Below are 21,167 nucleotides of genomic sequence, written 5' to 3' on the forward strand. Positions count from 1 at the left end.
CATGGCAAGGTTTCAAGAGGAGATTGACATGGTTAGATTTGCTGTATGAAGGTGGGCTGGGAGGAGTACAAAACGGATCAGGAAGACCACTGAGGAGGCTGTTGCAGCCACAAAGGTGATCACCGCGGTGGCTGCTCTAGGATTTGGGAGCAGGGATGGTGAGAAGAGATTAGATGTGACAGATAGTTTGGATGTAGAATCTGAATAATCTATTGATTGACTGGAAATGGAGGATTCAATGAATCCTCCATTTCCAGGCAGGTGCAGTGGCTCATGCCTGTAATACCAGCACTTTGGGAAGCCAAGACAAGCTAATTGTTTGAGGCCAGGAGTTCAAAACCAGCCTGGACAATGTAACAAGACCCTGTCTCTACAAAAAATAAAAATAAAAATAACGTTATCTGGGAATGGTGGTGCATGCCTGTAGTCCCAACACTCAGGAGGTTGAGGCAAGAGGATCAATTGAACCCAAAAGGTGGAGGCTGCAGTGAGCTATGATTGTGCCACTTCACTCCAGTCTGGGTGACAGAGCAAGACCTCATCTCTACAAATAAAAAGTTAGCCAGGTGTGGTGGTGCATGCCCATAGTCCCAGCTGCTCAGGAGGCTGAGACAGGAAGATTGCTCAAGCCCAAGTTCGAGGCTGCAGATTGCACTACTGCACTTCAGCCTGGGCAACAGAGTGAGACCCTGTCTCTAAAGAAATAAAAATAAAAATAAACCCGACTTTCAAAACACTTAGATTCATTCCTGGCTTGTAGATGATCACCTATGAAATTACTCTAACTTGGCCGGGCACAGTGGTTCATGCCTTTAATCCCAGCACTTTGAGAGGCAGAGGTGGGTGGATCCCCTGAGGTCAGGAGTTCGAGACCAGCCTGGCCTACATGGTGAAACCCTGCCTCTACTAAAAATACAAAAAATTAGCCAGGCGTGGTGGCAGGCGCCTGTAATCGCAGCTACTCAGGAGGCTGAGGCTGGAGAATTGCTTGGACCCAGGAGGCGGAGGTTGCAGTGAGCTGAGATCACGTCATCGCACTCTGGCCTGGGCGACAAGAGTGAAACGCTGTCTCAAAAAAAAAAAAAATTACTGTAACTTGATTCTGAAGGATTGGGGAGTGTTGAAAATCATCTTGGGTTCCTAAGACAAATTGCTGTGTGGTAATGGCGCCATTGTTAGATGAAGAGGCTGGAGGGAGAGCAAGTTTGAACTGGCATGATGTCAATCTTGGACCTGTTAAGTTTGAGGTGCCCATTGTTGAAAGAATGAACCTGTTTCCCCAGCTGTAAGCAAAGAAATGGATTGCAATGAAAAGGCATGCTTTCAACTGTTGTTCCAAAACCTTTGTCCTCATCTGGAACGGAGGTACAGACTGTCTCTCAGTTACTGTGTTATTCATTTCTATTTATTTATTTATTTTTGAGATGGCGTCTTGCTCTGTTGCCCAGGCTGGAGTGCAGTGGCACGATCTCGGCTCACTGCAACCTCCACCTTCCAGGTTCAAGTGATCCTCCTGCCTCAGCTTCTCAAGTAGCTGGGATTACAGGCATGCACTACCATGCCCGGCTAATTTTTGTATTTTTAGTAGAGACGGCATTTCACCATGTCGGCCAGGCTGGTCTCGAACTCCTGACTTCAAGTGATCCACCCTCTTCGGCCTCCCATAGTGCTGGGATTATAAGCATCAGCCTCCACACCCAGCCTCATTTATTTATTCAATAAATTGTACTGGGCACTATGGCATGCCACCATGTGGTGTTCAGGATTCAGAGGTGACTCATCCCTGGGTCCTGACTTCATCTGGAGAGAGCCCAGCACAGGCGTCTTCGTTGTCAGGCCTGGGTTGAGGAGGGACATCATGTTAAGGGAGGCTGCAGTTGGGGGAGAATGAGGACTCTGCTTGGCTGAAGACATTGGGGAAGGCTTTCTGGAAGAAGAGATATTGGAGATGGGCCTTGAAGGATGAGTAGGAGTTCGCCAGGCAAATAGGAGAGGAACTTTTAGCCCAGACAGCAGTCCTTTATTCATCTCCCTGCATATAATTACTGTAAGAATCGGCAAGAGAAGCTGGAATGGAGATCCATGAGGTCTCTGAGGATCAGACAGACACATCACAGCTAACTCTGGCCCAAAGGGTGCTTCATTAGGATAACACCAGCTACTGTAACAAACAAGACATTTCAGTGACTTCACATGGTAAAAATTGATTTCTTGTACACAAAACAGTACAATGCATGTGCTTCTGGTTCCAGGTCAGGGGGCTTTTCCCTGCAGATAATTCAGGGACCCAGGCTACTTTCATTTGCAGTTTTGCCATCCCTTAGAGTCTCAGCCTGCAGAGAATAGGGAGAGAGGAGGTATGGAGAAGTAATTTCTCCTTAAATACAGTGCCCTGAAAGTGATGCTTATGACAAATGCTCCTATTCGATTGGCCAGAAGCAGTCATATGACTGCATCCACATGCAAGGAGAGATGGGAAATGCAGTCCTTAGCTGGGCAGCCATTTTCCAGCAGCAATTCCATATTATGGAAGAGAAAACACGAATATTGGTGGATCTTTAGTGGCCTCTGCCCGAGGTAGACAGCAGGAATAGAACTAAGGGCTTGGAGGCAGTAACACTCAGTTTGATTTGTGCTCTTGAGTAAACCCTTCTTCTCACTCTTTGGGTTTCTCTCTCTGAGTGATGAGTGAAGATTGGAAGCTGATTAATATCTGAGGTCTTTTCCAGTTTCAAAAATTGACCGGGTGCAGTGGTTCACACCTGTGATCCCAGCACTTTGGGAGGCCAAGGCAGGCAGATTACTTGAGGTAAGGAGTTCAAGACCAGCCTGGCCAACATGGTGAAACCCTGTCTCTACTAAAAAGAAAACACAAAAATTAGCAGGGCATGGTGGTGGGTGCCTGTAATCCCAGCTGTTCGGGAGGCTGAGGCACTTGAACCTGGGAGGTGGAGGTTGCAGTGAGCCAAGATCACGCCACTGCACTCCAGCCTGGATGACAGAGGGAGACTCTATCTCAAAACAAAAACAGAAACAAAAACAACCCAAAATACAAAAATTGATGGGTTGGTGAATGCTCTTGGGTTTCCCAGCTGGAGCTAAGATGATGATGGTGGTGATGCTCATGGTCATGAATACTATTGTGGTAATGATGGTGGTGATGGTTATAATGGTAATGATGATGGTGATGGTGGTGATAATGATGATGATGATGATGATGATAAGAATGGTGATGAGGAGAATGGTGACGGTGGTGATGATGATATTACTATCATGATGATAATGATAATTTCCAGAACTTGAAACGTCCAGCCCTTTTTATGCATCATATAATGGAATTACAACAACATGACACAGTAGGCATAAACCCTTCATGTTGGTTCATTTGCCTTTATCCTTATGTTACCTATTTATTGCTAAGTAACAAATTATCCCCAAACTTAATTGTATAAAACAACCATTTATTATGCTTACGGATTATTTGGGTCAGGAATTCTGAAATAGCTCATCTAGGCAGTTCCCCTTTGGGGTTTCTAATGAGGTTGCACACAGATGTCGGCTGGGGCTGCAGTCATCTAAAGGCCTTAGCTGGAGGGTCTACTTCCTGAGTGGCTGGGCCACATAGAGCTTCGGCTCCTCTCCACCTGGGGCTCCCCACAGGACTGATTGAGTGGCCTCACAACATGGTGGCCGGTGAGTGGTCCAAGAGACCAAAATGGAGCTTCGATATGTTTCATTATTTAGTCTTGAGAACTCACATCTTGTTTCTTCCACCCTGTTCTTTTAGTGACACATGGCCAGTCTTGGTTCAATGTGGGAGGGGATTACAAAAGGGCATCTTAACTTATGTATGAATACTAGGAGCTATGGACCGTTGGGGGCCATCCTGGAGGCTGGCTACTACAAACACATTGTCTTAATTACTGTAGATTTATGGTGTCTTAATATTCGGTAGGACTCATACCCTTTATTTTCCCTCTGTAGGAGTATATTGGCTACTCATGGCTGAGGTTTTCTATACAAATCTTAGGATTTGTATGTCAAGTTCAATGAAAAGCCATTCTGGGGTTTTTAATTGAAATTGGATTAAATCTATAGCTCAATTTTGGAGAGAATTGAAGATTTTAAAACTTGAGTCTTGGGGCTGGGTGCGGTGGCTCATACCTGTAATCTCAGCACTTTGAGAGCCTGTGGTGGGAGAGTCACTTGAGGCCAGGAGTTGAAGACCAGCCTGTGTGACATAGTGACATCCTGTCTCTATAAAAAATCTTTAAAAAAAAATTAGCCAGGTATGATGGCATATGCTTGTAGTCCCAGCTACCTGGGAGACTGACGCAGGAGGATCTTTTGAGTCCAAAAGGTCAAGGTTACGGTGAACTATGATCGTGCCACTCCACTCCGGCCTGGGTGACAGAGTGATATCCTGTCTCTAAAAATAAATCAATGAATGAATAAATAAAATAAAACACTGAGTCTTGCTAGAAAGGAACTGGTATATATTCTATTTTGTTTAGGTCACTAGCTTTATGCAGTTTTGTTTCACATCTTCTAGGCTACGGTCAATAGTATCCTTTTAAAATCAAAGTCTGATTTCCCTATGTGAAATGCTAAATTCTTCATTTTATCATTCAACCAGTTCTAGCAACTGTGGACACTTGTGCAATCCACACCCTTATCAAAACAGAACATTTCCATCACTTGTGGCCGCTCTGAGTCAATCTCTACTTTCCCTCTTGCCCCGGAAGCAACCACTGATTTGATTTCTATCATCATAGGTTAGTTTTGCTTACTGTAGGATTTCACAATTTTTTTTTTTAATTTGTGAGTTATTTTTGCTTGTGTACTGACACTTAGTACACTTTGTATACTGGTTTTGTATTCAGCCACACTGCCAAATAATTTTATTAATTTCAGCAATTTATCTGTATATTCTTTGGGAATTTCTATGTTGATGATTGCTTCTTCTGCAAAAATGACTTTCTTTCTTTCTTTCTTTCTTTCTTTCTTTCTTTCTTTCTTTCTTTCTTTCTTTCTTTCTTTCCCTTTTCCTTCTGTCTTGTCTTGCAGTACAGGCTGAGATCTTCAATACAATGTTGAATAGAAATGGTGATAGCAGGTTCCGTTGCGTAGTTCTGATTTCAAAGGGAATCTTTTCAACATCTCGTTATTAAGTATAGTGTTTCGGTCTAGGTTTTCTGAAGACCTTCTTTATCAGGTTACAGAAGTTCCCTTCCATTTTTACTTTGCCAAGAGATTTTTTCCCCCCTCTTTCTTTTGATCAGGAATGAATGTTGAGTTGCTACCGCATCTTTCATGTGTCTTCTGTTGCAAATTTCTCTTTTTCACAAAAAGAGAACAGGTCTTGGGTCAGAGCCTTGGGCGAGCAACAGAATCTACCTAGAATTTAGTAACATTGTTTGAACCATATTTATTCTACAGTTGCTTATTTATTTATTTATTTATTTATTTTGAGACAGGGTCTCGTTGTGTTGCCTGGGCTGGAGTGCAGTGGTGTGATCATAGCTCACTGCAGCCTCTACCTCCTGGCCTCAAATGATCCTCCTGCCTCAGCCTCCCAAGTAGCTGGGACTACTGGCCATCACACCAGCCTAATTTTTGTATTTTTTGCAGAGACAGTGTCTCTCCATGTTGCTCAGGCTGGTCCCAAACCCCTGACCTCAAAGTGATCCTCTCGCCTTGGTTTCCCAAAGTGCTGGGATTACAGGTATGAGCCATCACACCCATCATACAGTTGTTTCTGTTTGTAGCCCGTGAGCTTAGTTTTGCAGGAGGATGTAAAGCTCTCTTCTTAAACACAAAAGAGTTAAAGTTAAAGTTCATGTTCCATATGCAATGGGTTGCATAGACTGTGGCAGCAATTGAAAAGATGATACATTCTGCAAATGGAAGTGTGAGAAACAGGGTTACAACAGACACTAAGTGCCAAATCAATTCACACACACAGCTATGGCATAATAGTTATGCACAGGCTTGGAAGTCATGCTGCCTGAGTTTGCATCCCAGCTGTGTGTCTCACCTCAGTTTCCTTCTCTGTAAAATGAGGATAATAATATTACTTACCTTGAAGAGTTGCTGGGAGGAGTCCATGTTATCTCTGCAGCATGCTGAAAATTGAGAGCACGGTGGGTGGAAGCTCATGCTAGCTTCCACTACACACAAGGTAAAGAGAAAAGGCTGTGGTCAAGAAAGTGGGCTCAGCTGGGAGTTGTGGCTCCCACCCGTAATACCAACATTTAGGGAGGCTGAGGCAGGAGGATTGCTTGAGGACCAGCCTGGGCAACATAATGAAACTCTCTGTCTCTACAAATTTTTTTTTTTTTTTTGAGACGGAGTCTCGCTCTGTCGCCCAGGCTGGAGTGCAGTGGCGCAATCTCGGCTCACTGCAAGCTCTGCCTCCTGGGTTCACGCCATTCTCCTGCCTCAGCCTCCTGAGTAGCTGGGACTACAGGTGCACGCCACCACGCCCAGCTAATTTTTTTGTGTTTTTGGTAGAGACATGGTTTCACCATGTTAATCAGGATGGTCTCGATCTCCTGACTTCATGATCTGCCCTCCTCGGCTTCCCAAAGTGCTGGGATTACAGGTGTGAGCCACCATGCCCGGCTACAAAAACATTTTTAAAATTAGCTGGATGTGGTGGCACACATCCATTGTCCTGGCTGCTTGGGAGGCTGAGCTGGGAGCATTGCTTGGTCCCAGGAGGTGAAGGCTGCAGTGAGCTATGATTGCATCGCTGCACTCCAGCCTGGACAACAGAGTGAGAGCATCTCTCTCTCGCTCTCTCTCTCTCTCTCTCTCACACACACACACACAGACACATACGCACACACAGACACACACACATGCAGATACACACAGACACACACACACACACACAGAACGTGGGTTCTAGATTCATACCATCTCGGAATTTAATTGCAGCTCCTCCCCTAACTTACTCTTGCTGTTAATCTCAAGCAGCATCCCCACACCGATCTAAGCCTGCTTTCTTGTAGGTAAAATGGACACAGATGGGTGTGGTGGCTCATGCCTGTAATCCCAGCACTTTGGGAGGCTGAGGCAGGCGCATTACTTGAGATCAGTTCAAGACCAGCCTGGACAACATGGTGAAACCCCCATCTCTAGCAAAAAATACAAAAATCAGCTGGACGTGGTGGCACACTCCTGTAGTTCCAGCTACTCGGGAGGCTGAGGTGGGAGAACCGCCTGAACCTGGGAGGCGGAAGTTGCAGTGAGCCGAGATGGTGCCACTGCACTCCAGCCTGGGCGACAGAGCAAGACTCCATCTCAAAAGGGTATAAACACTCACAGTGTGGTTATGAGAATGGAGTTAATCTGAATGCCTAACCATGCGTAGTAGGCATCCAAGAAATGCAATTTTTTTTTCTTTTGAGATGGAGTCTCACTCTTGTTGCCCAGGCTGGAGTGCAGTGGGGATATCTCAGCTCACTGCAACCTCCGCCTCCTGGTTCAAGGAATTCTCCTGCCTCAGCCTCCCAAGTAGCTGGGATTACAGGTGCCCGCCACCATGCCTGGCTAATTTTTTTTGTTTGTTTGTTTGGTATTTTTAGTAGAAATGGGGTTTCACCATGTTGCCCAGGCTGGTTTTGAACTCCTGACCTCAAGTAATCTGCCTGCCTCAGCCTTCCAAAGTGCTGCGATTACAGGGATGAGTCATAGCACCCAGCCAAAAAATGCAAATATTGTTATGGTAGGGGCACAGAGTAGGGGTTGGCAAGTATGTCAGAATCACCTGAGGAGAGTGTTAATATGCAGATTCCCAGGCCCCACCTCCATCCATCTAGTTAACAAACGTATATCAGGGGCCTCCTACACACAAGGTACTATCATAGTTGCTGGGCATTCAAGAAACAGAACGATGGCCCTCCCCTCTTCAAACTGACATTTTATTTGGGTGAGATGAACAATAAACACAACAAGAGAAGCAAAACTAAGGGGATGAAAATGCCAGAGTAGGGGTGTGGGATTTTATGAAATTTTAATTAATTTATGTATATATTTATTTTCTGAGATGGGGTCTCGCTCTGTTGCCCAGGCTGGAGTGCAGTGGCACCGTCGTGGCTCACCGCAGCCTCCACCTCCTGGGCTCCAACAATCCTCCTCTCTCAGCCTCCCGAGTAGCTAGGACTACAGGCACCCGCCACCTTGCCCGGCTAATTTTTTGTATTTTTAGTAGAGACGGGATTTCACCGTGTTAGCCAGGATGGTCTCGATCTCCTGACCTCGTGATCCGCCCGCCTCGGCCTCCCAAAGTGCTGGGATTACAGGCGTGAGCCACCGCGCCCAGCCTTAAATTTGTTTTTGTAGAAATGGGATCTCATTACGTGGCCCCAGGCTGATTTTGAACACCTAGGCTCAAGTGATTCTCTCACTTCCGCCTCCCAATGTGCTGGGATTACAGGTGTGCACCACCACACCCAGCTGACTTTTTATTTTTTGTGGAGACGGTGTCTCCCTGTGTTGACCAGGCTGGTCTTGAACTCCTGGGCTCAAGTCAACCTGGGAGTGGGATTTTAAATAGGGTGGTTAGAGGAGGTCTCACAGAGAAGGTGTCCTTTGAGGAAAGACAAAGAAGTTAGCAAGGAACTTTCTTCTGGATATCAGGGTGTATTTGTTTGCGTGGGTGCCACAACAAAGTACCACAAGCTTGGAGGCTTAACCAGCAGAAATTTATTTTCTCACAATAAATGTCTTGGTCACCTCCCTGTCCTCCCCCTTCTTCCTCCTCGCCCACTCTGACTCCAGCCACATGGGCCTCCTTGCTGTTCCTCCAACATGTTAGGCAAGATCCTGCCTCAGGACCATTGCATGCACTGTTCTCTCTTCTTGGAATACACTTTCTTGTGTGCTATGGGTTGAACTGTGTCCCCCCAAAATTTATACATTGAAGTCTTAACCCCTAGTACCTCAGAATGTGGCTGTATTTGGATATGGAGTATTTACGGAGGTAGTTCAGTTAGAATGAGGTCATCTGTGTGGGCCCTAATGCACTATGACTGATGTCCTTATAAGAAGAGTAAACTAGGGTACAGGCAGGGCAAGACCACGTCACAGTGCAGGGAGAAGGTGGCTGTCTACTGAAATGAGCCCTTAGAGGAACCTACAAATATCCAGTCCTAAAAAGTAGAAACAAACTGGCCGGGCGCAGTGGCTCACACCTGTAATCCCAGCACTTTGGGAGGCCGAGGCGGGTGGATCATCTGAGGTCAGGAGTTCAAGACCAGCCTGACCAACATGGTGAAACCTCATCTCTACTAAAAATACAAAAATAAGCTGGGTGTGATGGCGGGTGCCTGTAATCCCAGCTACTCAGGAGGCTGAGACAGGAGAATTGCTTGAACCTGGAAGGTGGAGGTTGCAGTGAGCTAAGATCGCACCATTGCACTCCAGCCTGGGGGACAAAGTGAGACTCCATCACCCTCAAAAAAAAGAAAGAAAAGAAACAAGCTATCCATGAAAACACTTGTGATGTGCTGTTTTATATCACAGAATGGAACCTGTGTTTTGATTCAACAAGTTCAAAACACTCTTTTCGTAAAATCTAAGAAGTTATGTTTCTGAACCTATTGAGCCTTTATAGGAACATATGAATATCCAGTCCTAAAAACTAGAAATGAGCGATCTGTGAAAACACTTTGTGATGTGCTGTTTCATATCACAGAATGGGACCTGTGTTTTGAAGAAACCAACCCTACTGACACCTTGATCTTGGACTTCTAGTCTCAGAACTATCTTGGACATTTCCTATGAATAGAATTGTACAATACGTGGCATTTTGTGATTTGCTTCTTTCACTGAGCATGTTTTTAAGGTTCATCCATGTCGTAGTGTGGAACAGTATTTTGCTCCTTTTTTATGGCTGAGTAATATTCCGTTGTGTGGATTTGCCTGTACTGGACATTTCATATAAATAGATGCATGCAATACATGGCTTTGGAAGATGGATTTTAACTAACTCTACTGACGAGTCTGCTTTAGGACTCTTGGTCCACACTGACTTCATGGAGAGTGTTGGGGGTTGTGGGAGAGGCCAAGCCTACAAGCTGTAGGAGGCTGGTGGATGGAAGGCTGGTTAGAATTCTTCAGGATCTGGGGAACCTCAGAGAGTGCTGAACCTGTTGGGACGTTGGATGAGCCAATACTTGGCAAATGCAAGAATACAAAGGTTTCTTTCTTTCTTTTTCTTTTTCCAGATACTCAAAAGCTGGGGCCATGTTGCATGTGTCCGGCTGTTTCATTAGTTAATATCTTTTGGTTGCAGGCCATGGCAACCAAATCTAAAGTGACTTAAACAAGAAAAGGAATGTTTTGGCTCATGAAATAAAAAAGTTTAGGGATGGCCAGGCATGGTGGCTCCCATCTGTAATCTCAGCACTTTAGGAGGCCAAGGTGGGCAGATTCCTCAAGTCCAGGAATTCAAGACCAGACTGGGCAACATAGCGAGACCTCGTCTCTACAAAAAATACAGAAATTAGCTGGGTGTTGCGACACATGACTGCAGTCCTAGCTACCTGGGAGGTGGAGGCAGGAGGCATGGTTTTTTGTTTGTTTGTTTGAGACAGGGTCTTGCTTTGTTGCCCAGGCTGGAGTGCAGTGGTGCCATCTTAGCTCACTGCAGGCTCGAACTCCTGGGCTCAGTGATCCACTCATCTCCGCCTCCTGAGTAGTTCAAAATGTTTTTCAGGTCATCCACATTGTAGTATGAATCAGTGCTTCATTCCTTTTTATGGCTGAATAATATTCCATTGTATGGATATACCACATTTGTTTAACCGTTAGTGATTAATTTTATCTTTTGTGAATTTTAACTCAATAAAAACATTCAGAGCATAGATCTGGATCAGGCACAACTTAATCTTTATCAGAAGATAATTCAATTTCATGGAAGAGGGTCTGTGCTTTCATTTCCCCTCCACACCAGTCCCCAAGCCAGGTGGCCTGGGGGTCAGTTTCTCCCCTGCCCTTTCGTACTCCCCCACCCTCATTTCTCTGTCTCCTCACAGTTCCTGTGCCTTAAGAACATTAGAACCTTCCTGTCCACCTGCTGTGAGAAGTTCGGCCTCAAGCGGAGCGAGCTCTTCGAAGCCTTTGACCTCTTCGATGTGCAGGATTTTGGCAAGGTGAGCTGCGCAGTTGAAGCCCAAAGACTGAGTTTCAGTTCATTTCTATTGATGTCTACACTGGGCAAGCTAAGGACTGTCAGGGGACAGGCAGACAAGCCAGACCAGGCCATATACAAGATGCAAATAGCACTGGCTTGGGATATGTGGAACTGGGTTTGAGTTCCTGCTCTGACACTTGCTGTGTGACCTTGGATACGTGGCTGTGCCTCTCTGAGCCCCTCGTTTCTCATCTGAAATATGGGAATATTATCATCCTGCCCTCTCTGAGTGGCTATGAGGATTAAATAGAAAGATAGAGGGCCGGGCGCAGTGGCTCACGCCTGTAATCCCAGCACTTTGGGAGGCTGAGGTGGGCGGATCACGAGGTCAGATCAATTCCACCCTGGCTAACACAGTGAAACCCCGTCTCTACTAAAAATACAAAAAATTAGCTGGGTGTGGTGGCTGGCGCCTGTAGTCCCAGCTACTCGGGAGGCTGAGGCAGGAGAATCGCTTGAACCCGGGAGGTGGAGGTTGTAGTGAGCCGAGATGGTGCCACTGCACTCCAGCCTGGGTGACAGAGTGAGACTCCGTTAAAAAAAATAATAAAATATAAAAGAAAGAAAGAAAGATAGGAGCAAAGGGTGGGGGCTCATTTGAGGGAACGATGGTATGGGGAATGGGAGGCAGAGAAAATCCTGAATTAGGCTTCCAAGAGGCACGGGATCTAGGGCCTCAGACAGAGCCTTGCAGCTGGAAGCTGTGTTCTGCCGTGGGGGTGTACAAGGGGCTCACTGAGTGGCCACTGCCCCGTCACAGGTCATCTACACCCTGTCTGCTCTGTCCTGGACCCCGATCGCCCAGAACAGGGGGATCATGTGAGTAACCACCTGGGCCTTGGGCCATTTAGCCCCAATCCTCCCCCTCCCTGAAGCCCCACTTCTACCCAGTCCCCAGGCCCCTGGCTCACACCCTCCTGACCCCCCAGGCCCTTCCCCACCGAGGAGGAGAGTGTAGGTGATGAAGACATCTACAGTGGCCTGTCCGACCAGATCGAGTGAGTGCTCAGGCCTGTGGCCGCACAGCTCACTGGAGCACCGTCCTGGGGGTGGAGGGTCTGGGGGGACATGGCCTTGCCCTCCGGGAAATAAGGTCATACCCTGGTGTCTGGGGCACACAACCTTGCCTGAGAGTCTGGGGAGACACAGCCCTGCCCTAGGGTCTTGGGGGACATGGCACTGTCCTGGGGTCTTGGGGGACATGGCCCTGCCCTGGAGCTTGGAGGGACATGGCCTGCCCTTGGAGTCTGAGGTCCCACCCTTGGAGTCTTGGAGGGGACAAAGCCCTGCGCTGGGGTCTGCGGGGACCCTGCTGTGATCTGGGAGAGGTCCAAGGGATCCCTGACCTCACAACCCACAGCGACACGGTGGAGGAGGATGAGGACCTGTATGACTGCGTGGAGAATGAGGAGGCGGAAGGCGACGAGATCTATGAGGACCTCATGCGCTCGGAGCCCGTGTCCATGCCGGTGCGTGACGTGGAGGGTCGGGCCTGGGGAGGGCGTGGGCGGGGGGCAGCCCCAGGCCCCCCAACACCGGCCTCTCCCCTCGCTCTCAGCCCAAGATGACAGAGTATGACAAGCGCTGCTGCTGCCTGCGGGAGATCCAGCAGACGGAGGAGAAGTACACTGACACGCTGGGCTCCATCCAGCAGGTGGGCGCCTCCCACCCAGCGCCTGCCGGGCGCATGCGCGGGAGCTGGGCCGGCAGGTGCACGTCCACCTGTCCGGCCGCTCTGGGCAGCTGAGGCTTTTCCTGCTCCCATCGCTTTTCCTTTCTGTGACTGTCTCCGTCTCTGAGTTTCTCTGACTTACATATGTATATATAAATATGAGTCTGACGTATATATATATTAAAATATATATATAAAATATAGGACACTGCCTGCAGCAGCAGTCAAAAAACCAAAAACAAACAAAATAAATACAAAATCAAAAATATATAAATATATTTAACATATACATAAATAGAAAATATATAAATATATACAAAGTATATATAAAAATATAAACATATATAATATGTATAAAATATAAACATATGATATATGATATTTATAAGATATAAAATATATAGTTTTTCATATAGAGCTATATGTAAATAATATATACAATATATAAATATATAAAATATAAAATGTAGATATATTGATATAGGTATATATCTTTTTATATAGATATATATTTTTAATATACAAGATATATGTCCATATGTAGATATATATACCTTTATATATCTTATATACATAAAAGATATATATCTTTATCTATCTATCTTTTGTTTTTTGAGACAGGGTTTCTCTCTCATTGCCCAGGCTAGAGGGCAATGGCAAGCTCTCGCTTTACTACAATCTCTGCCTACCGGGCTCAAGCAATCCTTCTGCTTCAGCCTCCCAAGTAGCTGGGATTACAGGCATGCATCACCATGCTCGACTAATTTTTGTATTTTTAGTAGAGACGAGGTTTTGCCATGTTGGCCAGGCTGGTCTCGAACTCTGACCTCAAGTGATCTGCCCACCTCGGCCTCCAAAAGTGCTGGGATTGCAGGCATGAGCCACTGTGCCTGGCTTATATATCTATCTTTTAAAGATATATATCATTATTTAAAGATATATATATATATAAAGTATGTATAAGATATGTAATAGATACAAATATATATTTTATATATATTTTTTTGTTATGTTAACCAGGCTGGTCTTAAACTCCTGGGCTCAAGCAATCCTCCTGTAATCCAAGCCCTTTGTGAGGCTGCACTGGGCCTCTTCCTCTTGTCTCTCTGTCTCTCTCTTTATCTCTCACTCTGTCTCTTTTTCCCTCTGGGTCTCCTCTCGCTACTTTCTTCCTCAGTGTGTCATTCTCTCCTTTGTAGCTCTTTATCCCAGGCTCAGTCTTTTTCTGTATCCTCACCTCTCCATTTCTTTTAAAAATAGCTTTATTGAGATTTCATTAATATACATGTAATCCACCCATTTAGAATATACAGTTCAATGGTTTTTGGCACACACAAAATTATGCAGTCATCATCACTGTCTAATTTTGGAATATTTTCATTTGTTTTGTTTTGATTTTTTTTGTTTCTTTTTTTGATTTGTTTTGTTTTGAAATGTGGTCTCACTCTCCCATCCAGGCTGGAGTGCAGTGGCACGATCATAGTTCACTGCAGCCTCAAACTCCTGGGCTCAAGTGATCCCCCTGCCTTAACCTCCTGAGGAGCTGGGGCCACGGGTGCATGCCACCACACCCTGCTTAATTCTTTAATTTTTTTTGTAGATATGGGGTCTTGCTATGTTGCCCAGGCTGTTCTCCTACTCCTGGCCTCAAGTGATCCTCCTGCCTTGGCCTCCCAAAGTGTTGGGATTATGGGTGTGAGCCACCACCCCGGCCTTAATTTTAGAACATTTTCATCATCTCCCAAAGAAACCCCAAACTCTTTAGCTGTTCCCCTTCAATCTCTTATCTTCCCCCGGTCCATGGCAACCACGAGCTTACTCGCTGTCTCTGTGGATTGGCCTCTTCTGGACATTTCATATAAAGGGCATCACATACTATGTGGTTTATATGTGTCTGGCTTCTTTTGCTGAGCGTAGTGTTTTCAAGGTTCATCCACATTGTAGCCTGTGTCAGAGCTTCATTCCTTTTCGTGGCTGAATAATATTCCATTGTATGGATGGACCACATTTTTTTTTCTTTTTTGAGATAGAGTCTCACTCTGTCACCCAGGCTAGAGTACAGTGGCGTGATCTCAGCTCACTGCAACCTCTGCCATCCAGGTTCAAGTGATTCTCCTGCTTCAGCCTCCTGAGTCGCTGGGATTACAGGCACCTGCCACCGTGCCCAGCTAATTTTTGTAGTTTTAGTAGAGACGGGGTTTCACCATCTTGGCCAGGCTGGTCTTGAACTCCTGACCTCGTGATCCACCCACCTCAGGCTCCCAAAGTGCTGGGATTGCAGGCGTGAGCCACCGCACCTGGCTGGACCACATTTGAAACACCCATTTACCCATTGATAAGCATTTTGGTTGTTTCCGCTTTTGGGTTATTAGGAATAATTTCACTGTGAACATTCTTGTACAAGTTTTTGTGTGGACACGCTGCCTCTCTTTATCTCCCTCTCTCTGTCTCCTTCCCCTGTCTCTCTGAGACTGGTCTGGAGGAGGGAATCTTATCTTCCATCATCTTTCTCTCCCTTCCCCGCAGCATTTCTTGAAGCCCCTGCAACGGTTCCTGAAACCTCAAGACATTGAGATCATCTTTATCAACATTGAGGTGAGCCGGCCGATCCCCAGCCCTCTTGGGTCTGTCTAGTGCGGATAACCTGCTGCCCCTACCTGTCCCTGGAGTACGGGGGTTGGGAGTTGAGCGGCATGGGGCGGGTGGATGACCCTTTCCTTCCTGGCCCCCTGAGCCCTGGGCTCTGGTCCCAGCCCTCACCCTTCCCTCCGAGTAGGACCTGCTTCGTGTTCATACTCACTTCCTAAAGGAGATGAAGGAAGCCCTGGGCACCCCTGGCGCAGCCAATCTCTACCAGGTCTTCATCAAATACAAGGAGAGGTGAGACCCAGCTGGCCAGACTGAAGCTCTGGGGTCACTCTGCCTTGCCTAGGCTGGGCATTTGAGAGACCTTACCCTCAGACACCACTGGACGGGGAGGACTTTGTGCTGTGTGTTCATGGGCGAGGGGCTGCCCATCTCTGGTTCAATTCCCAGCTCTGCTGTGTGGCACTGGGTAGTCACTTAACCTCTCTGTGCTTCTGCTTCCTCATCTGTACATCAGTGGGCCACAGGAATGTGCCTCCTAGGCTGGTGGTGAGGGTTGACTATACGGATGCATGCAGGGCCTGGCACATAGTAGATGCTCAATAAGTATTTGTTAAATGAAGGAACATTGGCCAGGTGTGGTGGCTCATGCCTGTAATCCCAGCACTTTGGGAGGCTGAGGCAGGTGGATCATTTAAGGTCAGGAGTTCAAGACCAGGCTGGCCAATATGGTGAAACCCGGTCTCCATCGCCTAAAAATACAACTAAAATACAACTAAAAATACAAAAAACAATTAGCCGGGCATGGTGGCGTGCACCTGTAATCCCAGTTACTCAGGAGAATTGCTTGAACCCGGGAGGCGGAGGTTGCAGTGAGTCAAGATCATGCCACTGGACTCCAGCCTGGGCAGCAGAGCAGGACTCTGTCTCAGAAATAAAAACAGGCCAGGCGTGGTGGCTCATGCCTGTAATTCCAGCACTTTGGGAGGTCGAGGAGGGCAGATCACTTGAGGTCAGGAGTTCGAGACCAGCCTGGCCAACATGGCAAAACCCCGTCTCTACTAAAAATACAAAAATTAGCCAGGCATGGTGGCAGGTGTCTGTAATCCCAGCTACTCGGGAGGCTGAAGCAGGAGAATCGCTTGAACCCGGGAGTTGGAGGTCGCACTGAGCCCAGATCACACCACTGTACTCCAGCCTGGGAGACAAGCATGAAACCTCGTCTCAAAAATAAATAAATTAATTTAATTAAATAAAAATAAATAAACACTGGGCAGAGACAATACCAGGTACTATGGTGAAATTACTGTAGCATTAAATGAGATAATGCTACAATAGCCTCACGTGGGAGATGCTATTGTTATGCCCATTTCACAGATGGAGAAACTGAGACTCAGGTTTCTTCTCCAGCTGGGAAGAGCAAGGCCAGGGCTGACGCGAGCCTCTGCCTGACCTTGATGCCAGTCACCTTTACCTGGTGGCCTGTCTTCTCCCTGTAGGTTCCTTGTCTATGGCCGCTACTGCAGCCAGGTGGAGTCAGCCAGCAAACACCTGGACCGTGTGGCCGCAGCCCGGGAGGACGTGCAGATGAAGCTGGAGGTGGGCGCCGGGCCACTTCTCAGGGGCCTCTCCCGCTCCTCCCCAGGCCCTGGGGGCAGCAGGGAGGACACTGAATTGCAGATGGTCCACTTTCTGCTTCAGCCCAGCCAGAGATCCACCAAAGGACTAGGGAGGGAGGTACTAGCCAGCCAAGCAGAGGAAATGGAGAAGAACAGAAATGGGCTGGCCCTGGGTCTGGGCTGACCCCTGATATCAGGGTGAAGTCCTGACCCTGAACTGAGCTCTGATCTCACACTCAACCCCAGCCCTGGGCTGAGCCCTAGCACTGATTGTACCCCAAGTCGGGCTGAGCTCCCACTTCTCACTGAACCCCAATTCCAACCAACCCCTGATCCCAGGCTGAACTTGATCTTGAACTGAACTTCGACCTGGATCTGTCTGGTGGAAACACAGACAGGGCAGGGGTGGTGAGGACGGGGGCTCTCCAGATCTGTCCCTCTCCCCATCTCCAGCCCCCCTCAGCAGGCAGAATACTGGACCTCTATCCCAGGCAGCATTTGCCACATTCCAGTGGGTTTGTTTGTTTGTTTGTTTGTTTTGTTTTGTTTTTTTGAGACAGGGTCTCATTCTGTCCCCCAAGCTGGAGTGCAGTGGCATGATCATAGCTCACCGCAGCCTCAACCTCCTGGACTCAAGCAATCCTCCCAACTCCTACCTTGGCCTCCTGAGTAGCTGGGACTACAGATGCATGCCACCATTCCTGGCTAATTTTTGTGTTTTTTTGTAGAGATGGGGTTTCACCATGTTATCCAGGGTGGTCTCAAACTCCTGGGCTCAAGCGATTCACCCACTCAGCCTCTCAAAGAGCTAGGATTACAGGCGTGAGCAATCGTGCCCAGCCTCTTCCCATTGCTTTTTTGTTTGTTTGTTTGTCTTTGTTTTTTGAGATGGAGTCTCCCTCTGTCACCCAGGTTGGAGTGAAGTGGTGTGATCTCAGCTCAATGCCATCTCTGCCTCCCGGGTTCAAGCAATTCTCCTGCCTCAGTCTCCTGAGTAGCTGGGATTGCAGGAGTCTGCCACCACGCCAGCTATTTTTTTTTTTTTTTTTCATAGCAGAGACGGGGTTTCCCCATGTTGGCCAGGCTGGTCTTGAACTCCTGACCTCAAGTGATCCTCCCGCCTCGGCCTCCCAAAGTTCCTTCCAGTGGTTCTCAAGCTGCCCCCACCTCATGGAGTCCTTTTCCTGTTTCCTTGGGGGCAGATATGATGCTTTGGCCTCTAGAAAAATCCCCACAGCTCTGGGGTGGAGAGCTGCTCACGTATTTATTCAAATCTATCTGCACCCACCCTGCACCTGGCTCTTTCTGGGACCTGCCTCAGTTTCCCCATTGTTCTCTGATTCCCCAGGAATGTTCTCAGAGAGCCAACAACGGGAGGTTCACCCTGCGGGACCTGCTGATGGTGCCTATGCAGCGAGTTCTCAAATATCACCTCCTTCTCCAGGTGCCGGGCACATCTCTAGGCGTGGGCTCCACGTACCTACTCTCCTGTGTCTATAAAAGTGGGGACGGGGCTGGCTTCTGGAGGTTGGGTCTCTAGGACGCTCGGGGATGGGTCACTGGGGTCATGTCTCAGCCTCCAGGGTCAACAGTACGATGGAGGAGCTGGTGAGCTAGCATTGTTTGGAAGGCCCTCCCCGCAGGGAGAAGGGGAGGGGCCCAGGTGACGTCTGACGTCTTGGTTCTCTCAGGAGCTGGTGAAACACACGCAGGAGGCGATGGAGAAGGAGAACCTGCGGCTGGCCCTGGATGCCATGAGGGTGAGTGGGTGTAGGGTGCTGGTGACTCACCTGCCGCAGACACTCTCCTGGTAGGGGTTGATCCTCTAGCCGGGGTTAGGTAGGAGCCTGGGTCGGCTGTCGGGGGGCCAGGTTCACCTCTGCCCCCTCCCCAGGACCTGGCTCAGTGCGTGAACGAGGTCAAGCGAGACAACGAGACACTGCGGCAGATCACCAATTTCCAGCTGTCCATTGAGAACCTGGTGAGGCGGTGGAGCCGGGTGGGCCAGGGGTGTGGCCACGTGGGGAGAGTGTGTGTCTGGCTCCTTTCTTGGGAGACCCTTGCTAGACCCCCTGCCTACTGCATAGGACCAGTCTCTGGCTCACTATGGCCGGCCCAAGATCGACGGGGAACTCAAGATCACCTCGGTGGAACGGCGCTCCAAGATGGACAGGTGGGTGGAGTCAACATGGATCTGGGATGGAGCCTGGGCAAAGGGGTGGGACCAGGCTCCTAGATGGGCAGGTGGGTGGAGTCAACACAGATCTGGGTGGAGCCTGGGCAGGGGCGGGGCCGGGCTTCTAGATGGACAGGTGGGTGGAGTCGACATAGATCTGGAGCAGAGCCTGGGCAGGGGCGGAGCCAGGCTTCTAGATAGGCAGATGGGTGGAGTCAATACAGATCTGGGAGGAGCCTGGGCAGGGATGGTGCCAGGCTCCTAGATGAGCAGGTGGGTGGAGTCAACACAGATCTGGGTGGAGCCTGGGCAAGGTGGGGGCCAGGCTCCTAGATGGGTAGGTGAGTGGAGCAAACCATATCTGTGGTGGAGCCTGGGTAGGGATGGGGCCAGGTTTCTAGATAGGCAGTTGGGTGGAGTCAACATAGGTCTGGGGAAGAGCCTGGATAGGGGCGTGGCCAGGCTCCTAGATGGACAGGTGGGTGGAGCCAACACAGATCTGGGGTGGAGCCTGGGTAGGGGTGGGGCCAGGTTCTTATGTAGACTTGTAGGTGGAATTAAGATGAATTTGGGGAGGGACCTGAGTGGGGGTGAGGCAAGATTTCTAGACAGACAGGTGGTAGACCCATCCAGAGAAGGCGGTGGAGCCTTGTTGGACAGGCAAGACAGGGCCAGCGAGGGGTATGGGTGGAGCGAAGACTGACAGGCAGTAGGGCCAACGCGGATCACGTGGGTGAAGTCAGGATGGACAGGTGGGCATGGCCAAGTTGGCCAAGGAGGAGGAGAAGGGCAGGGTGGGACCAGGATGTGGAGGAACTGGTCAGAGGGCTGATGGGGACAGTTGGGAACAGCCAGACAGGAATGCGTTATCCATCCTTCCAGGTATGCCTTCCTGCTCGACAAAGCTCTACTCATCTGTAAGCGCCGGGGAGACTCCTATGACCTCAAGGACTTTGTAAACCTGCACAGCTTCCAGGTTCGGGACGACTCTTCAGGAGACCGAGATAACAAGAAGGTGGGGCTTTGACGCCGGAACTATGGGGTCCTCCACGCAGTCGGCAGCTTAGCCCTCTCCACTTGGGCATGTGCCTGTTTGCCAGACTACATCTACATGGAAGTGTGTGTTAATCCACTCAACAGGTGTTTTTTGTTTGTTTGGTTTTGTTTTGTTTTTTAAGATGGAGTCTCGCTCTGTCGCCAGGCCGGAGTGCAGTGGCACAATCTCGGCTCACCGCAACCTCCGCCTCCTGGGTTCAAGCGATTCTCCTGGCTCAGTCTCCCGAGTAGCTGGGACTACAGGCACACACCACCACGCCCAGCTAATCTTTGTAGTTTTGGTAGAGACAGGGTTTCACCATGTTGGCCAGGATGGTCTCGATCTCTTGACCCCGTGATCCACCTGCCTCGGCCTCCCAAAGTGCTGGGATTATAAGCGTGAGCCCACTCAACAGTTTTTAAATTGAGCACCCACTATATCCAGGGCACTCTTCTAGGCACTAGGACTAAAATGGAAAGCAAAACAGAATTTTCATTTTGTTTGTTTGTTGGTTTGTTTTTGAGACAGTCTCACTCTGTCGTTCAGGCTGGAATGCAGTGGCACGGTCTTGGCTCACTGCAACCTCTGGCTCCCAGGTTCAAGCAATTCTCCTGCCTCAGCCTCCCGAGTAGCTGGGATTACGGGCACCCACCACCATGCCCAGCTAAATTTTGTATTTTTAGTAGAGACGAGGTTTCACCATGTTGGCCAGGCTGGTCTCAAATTCCTGACCTCAAGTGACCTGCCCATCTTGGCCTCCCAAAGTGCTGAGATTACAAGCGTGAGCCACTGTGCCTGGCTTATTTTATTTCTTATATGGTACTTGCGTTCTTATGGGATGCTTTCTACAAAGAAAATAAAGTAGGTGGCTGGGT

At 48.4% G+C, this 21,167-nt stretch overlaps 1 protein-coding gene across 3 annotated transcripts in view; it reads left to right on the forward strand.

Moving 5' to 3' along the window:
* Positions 1 to 21,167, forward strand: part of VAV1 (vav guanine nucleotide exchange factor 1) — an 88,207-nt gene that overhangs the window by 40,809 nt on the left and 26,231 nt on the right. For 2 of the 3 annotated variants that reach the window (XM_063801080.1, XM_016934840.4), the window contains exons 2-14: positions 11,046 to 11,162; positions 11,964 to 12,022; positions 12,133 to 12,201; positions 12,564 to 12,672; positions 12,762 to 12,857; positions 15,402 to 15,470; positions 15,652 to 15,755; positions 16,961 to 17,060; positions 18,429 to 18,524; positions 18,772 to 18,840; positions 18,975 to 19,061; positions 19,168 to 19,253; positions 20,139 to 20,271. In XM_063801080.1, coding sequence (XP_063657150.1) covers positions 12,021 to 12,022; positions 12,133 to 12,201; positions 12,564 to 12,672; positions 12,762 to 12,857; positions 15,402 to 15,470; positions 15,652 to 15,755; positions 16,961 to 17,060; positions 18,429 to 18,524; positions 18,772 to 18,840; positions 18,975 to 19,061; positions 19,168 to 19,253; positions 20,139 to 20,271 — 1,020 coding nt within the window. In that variant the 5' untranslated portion in view covers positions 11,046 to 11,162; positions 11,964 to 12,020. The remainder of the gene's footprint in view (positions 1 to 11,045; positions 11,163 to 11,963; positions 12,023 to 12,132; positions 12,202 to 12,563; positions 12,673 to 12,761; positions 12,858 to 15,401; positions 15,471 to 15,651; positions 15,756 to 16,960; positions 17,061 to 18,428; positions 18,525 to 18,771; positions 18,841 to 18,974; positions 19,062 to 19,167; positions 19,254 to 20,138; positions 20,272 to 21,167) is intronic. The other variant, XM_016934842.4, reaches the window with a different exon arrangement.

This window comes from Pan troglodytes, chromosome 20, assembly GCF_028858775.2.
Source record: "Pan troglodytes isolate AG18354 chromosome 20, NHGRI_mPanTro3-v2.0_pri, whole genome shotgun sequence".
In the NCBI taxonomy this organism is placed as follows: Eukaryota; Metazoa; Chordata; class Mammalia; order Primates; family Hominidae; genus Pan; species Pan troglodytes.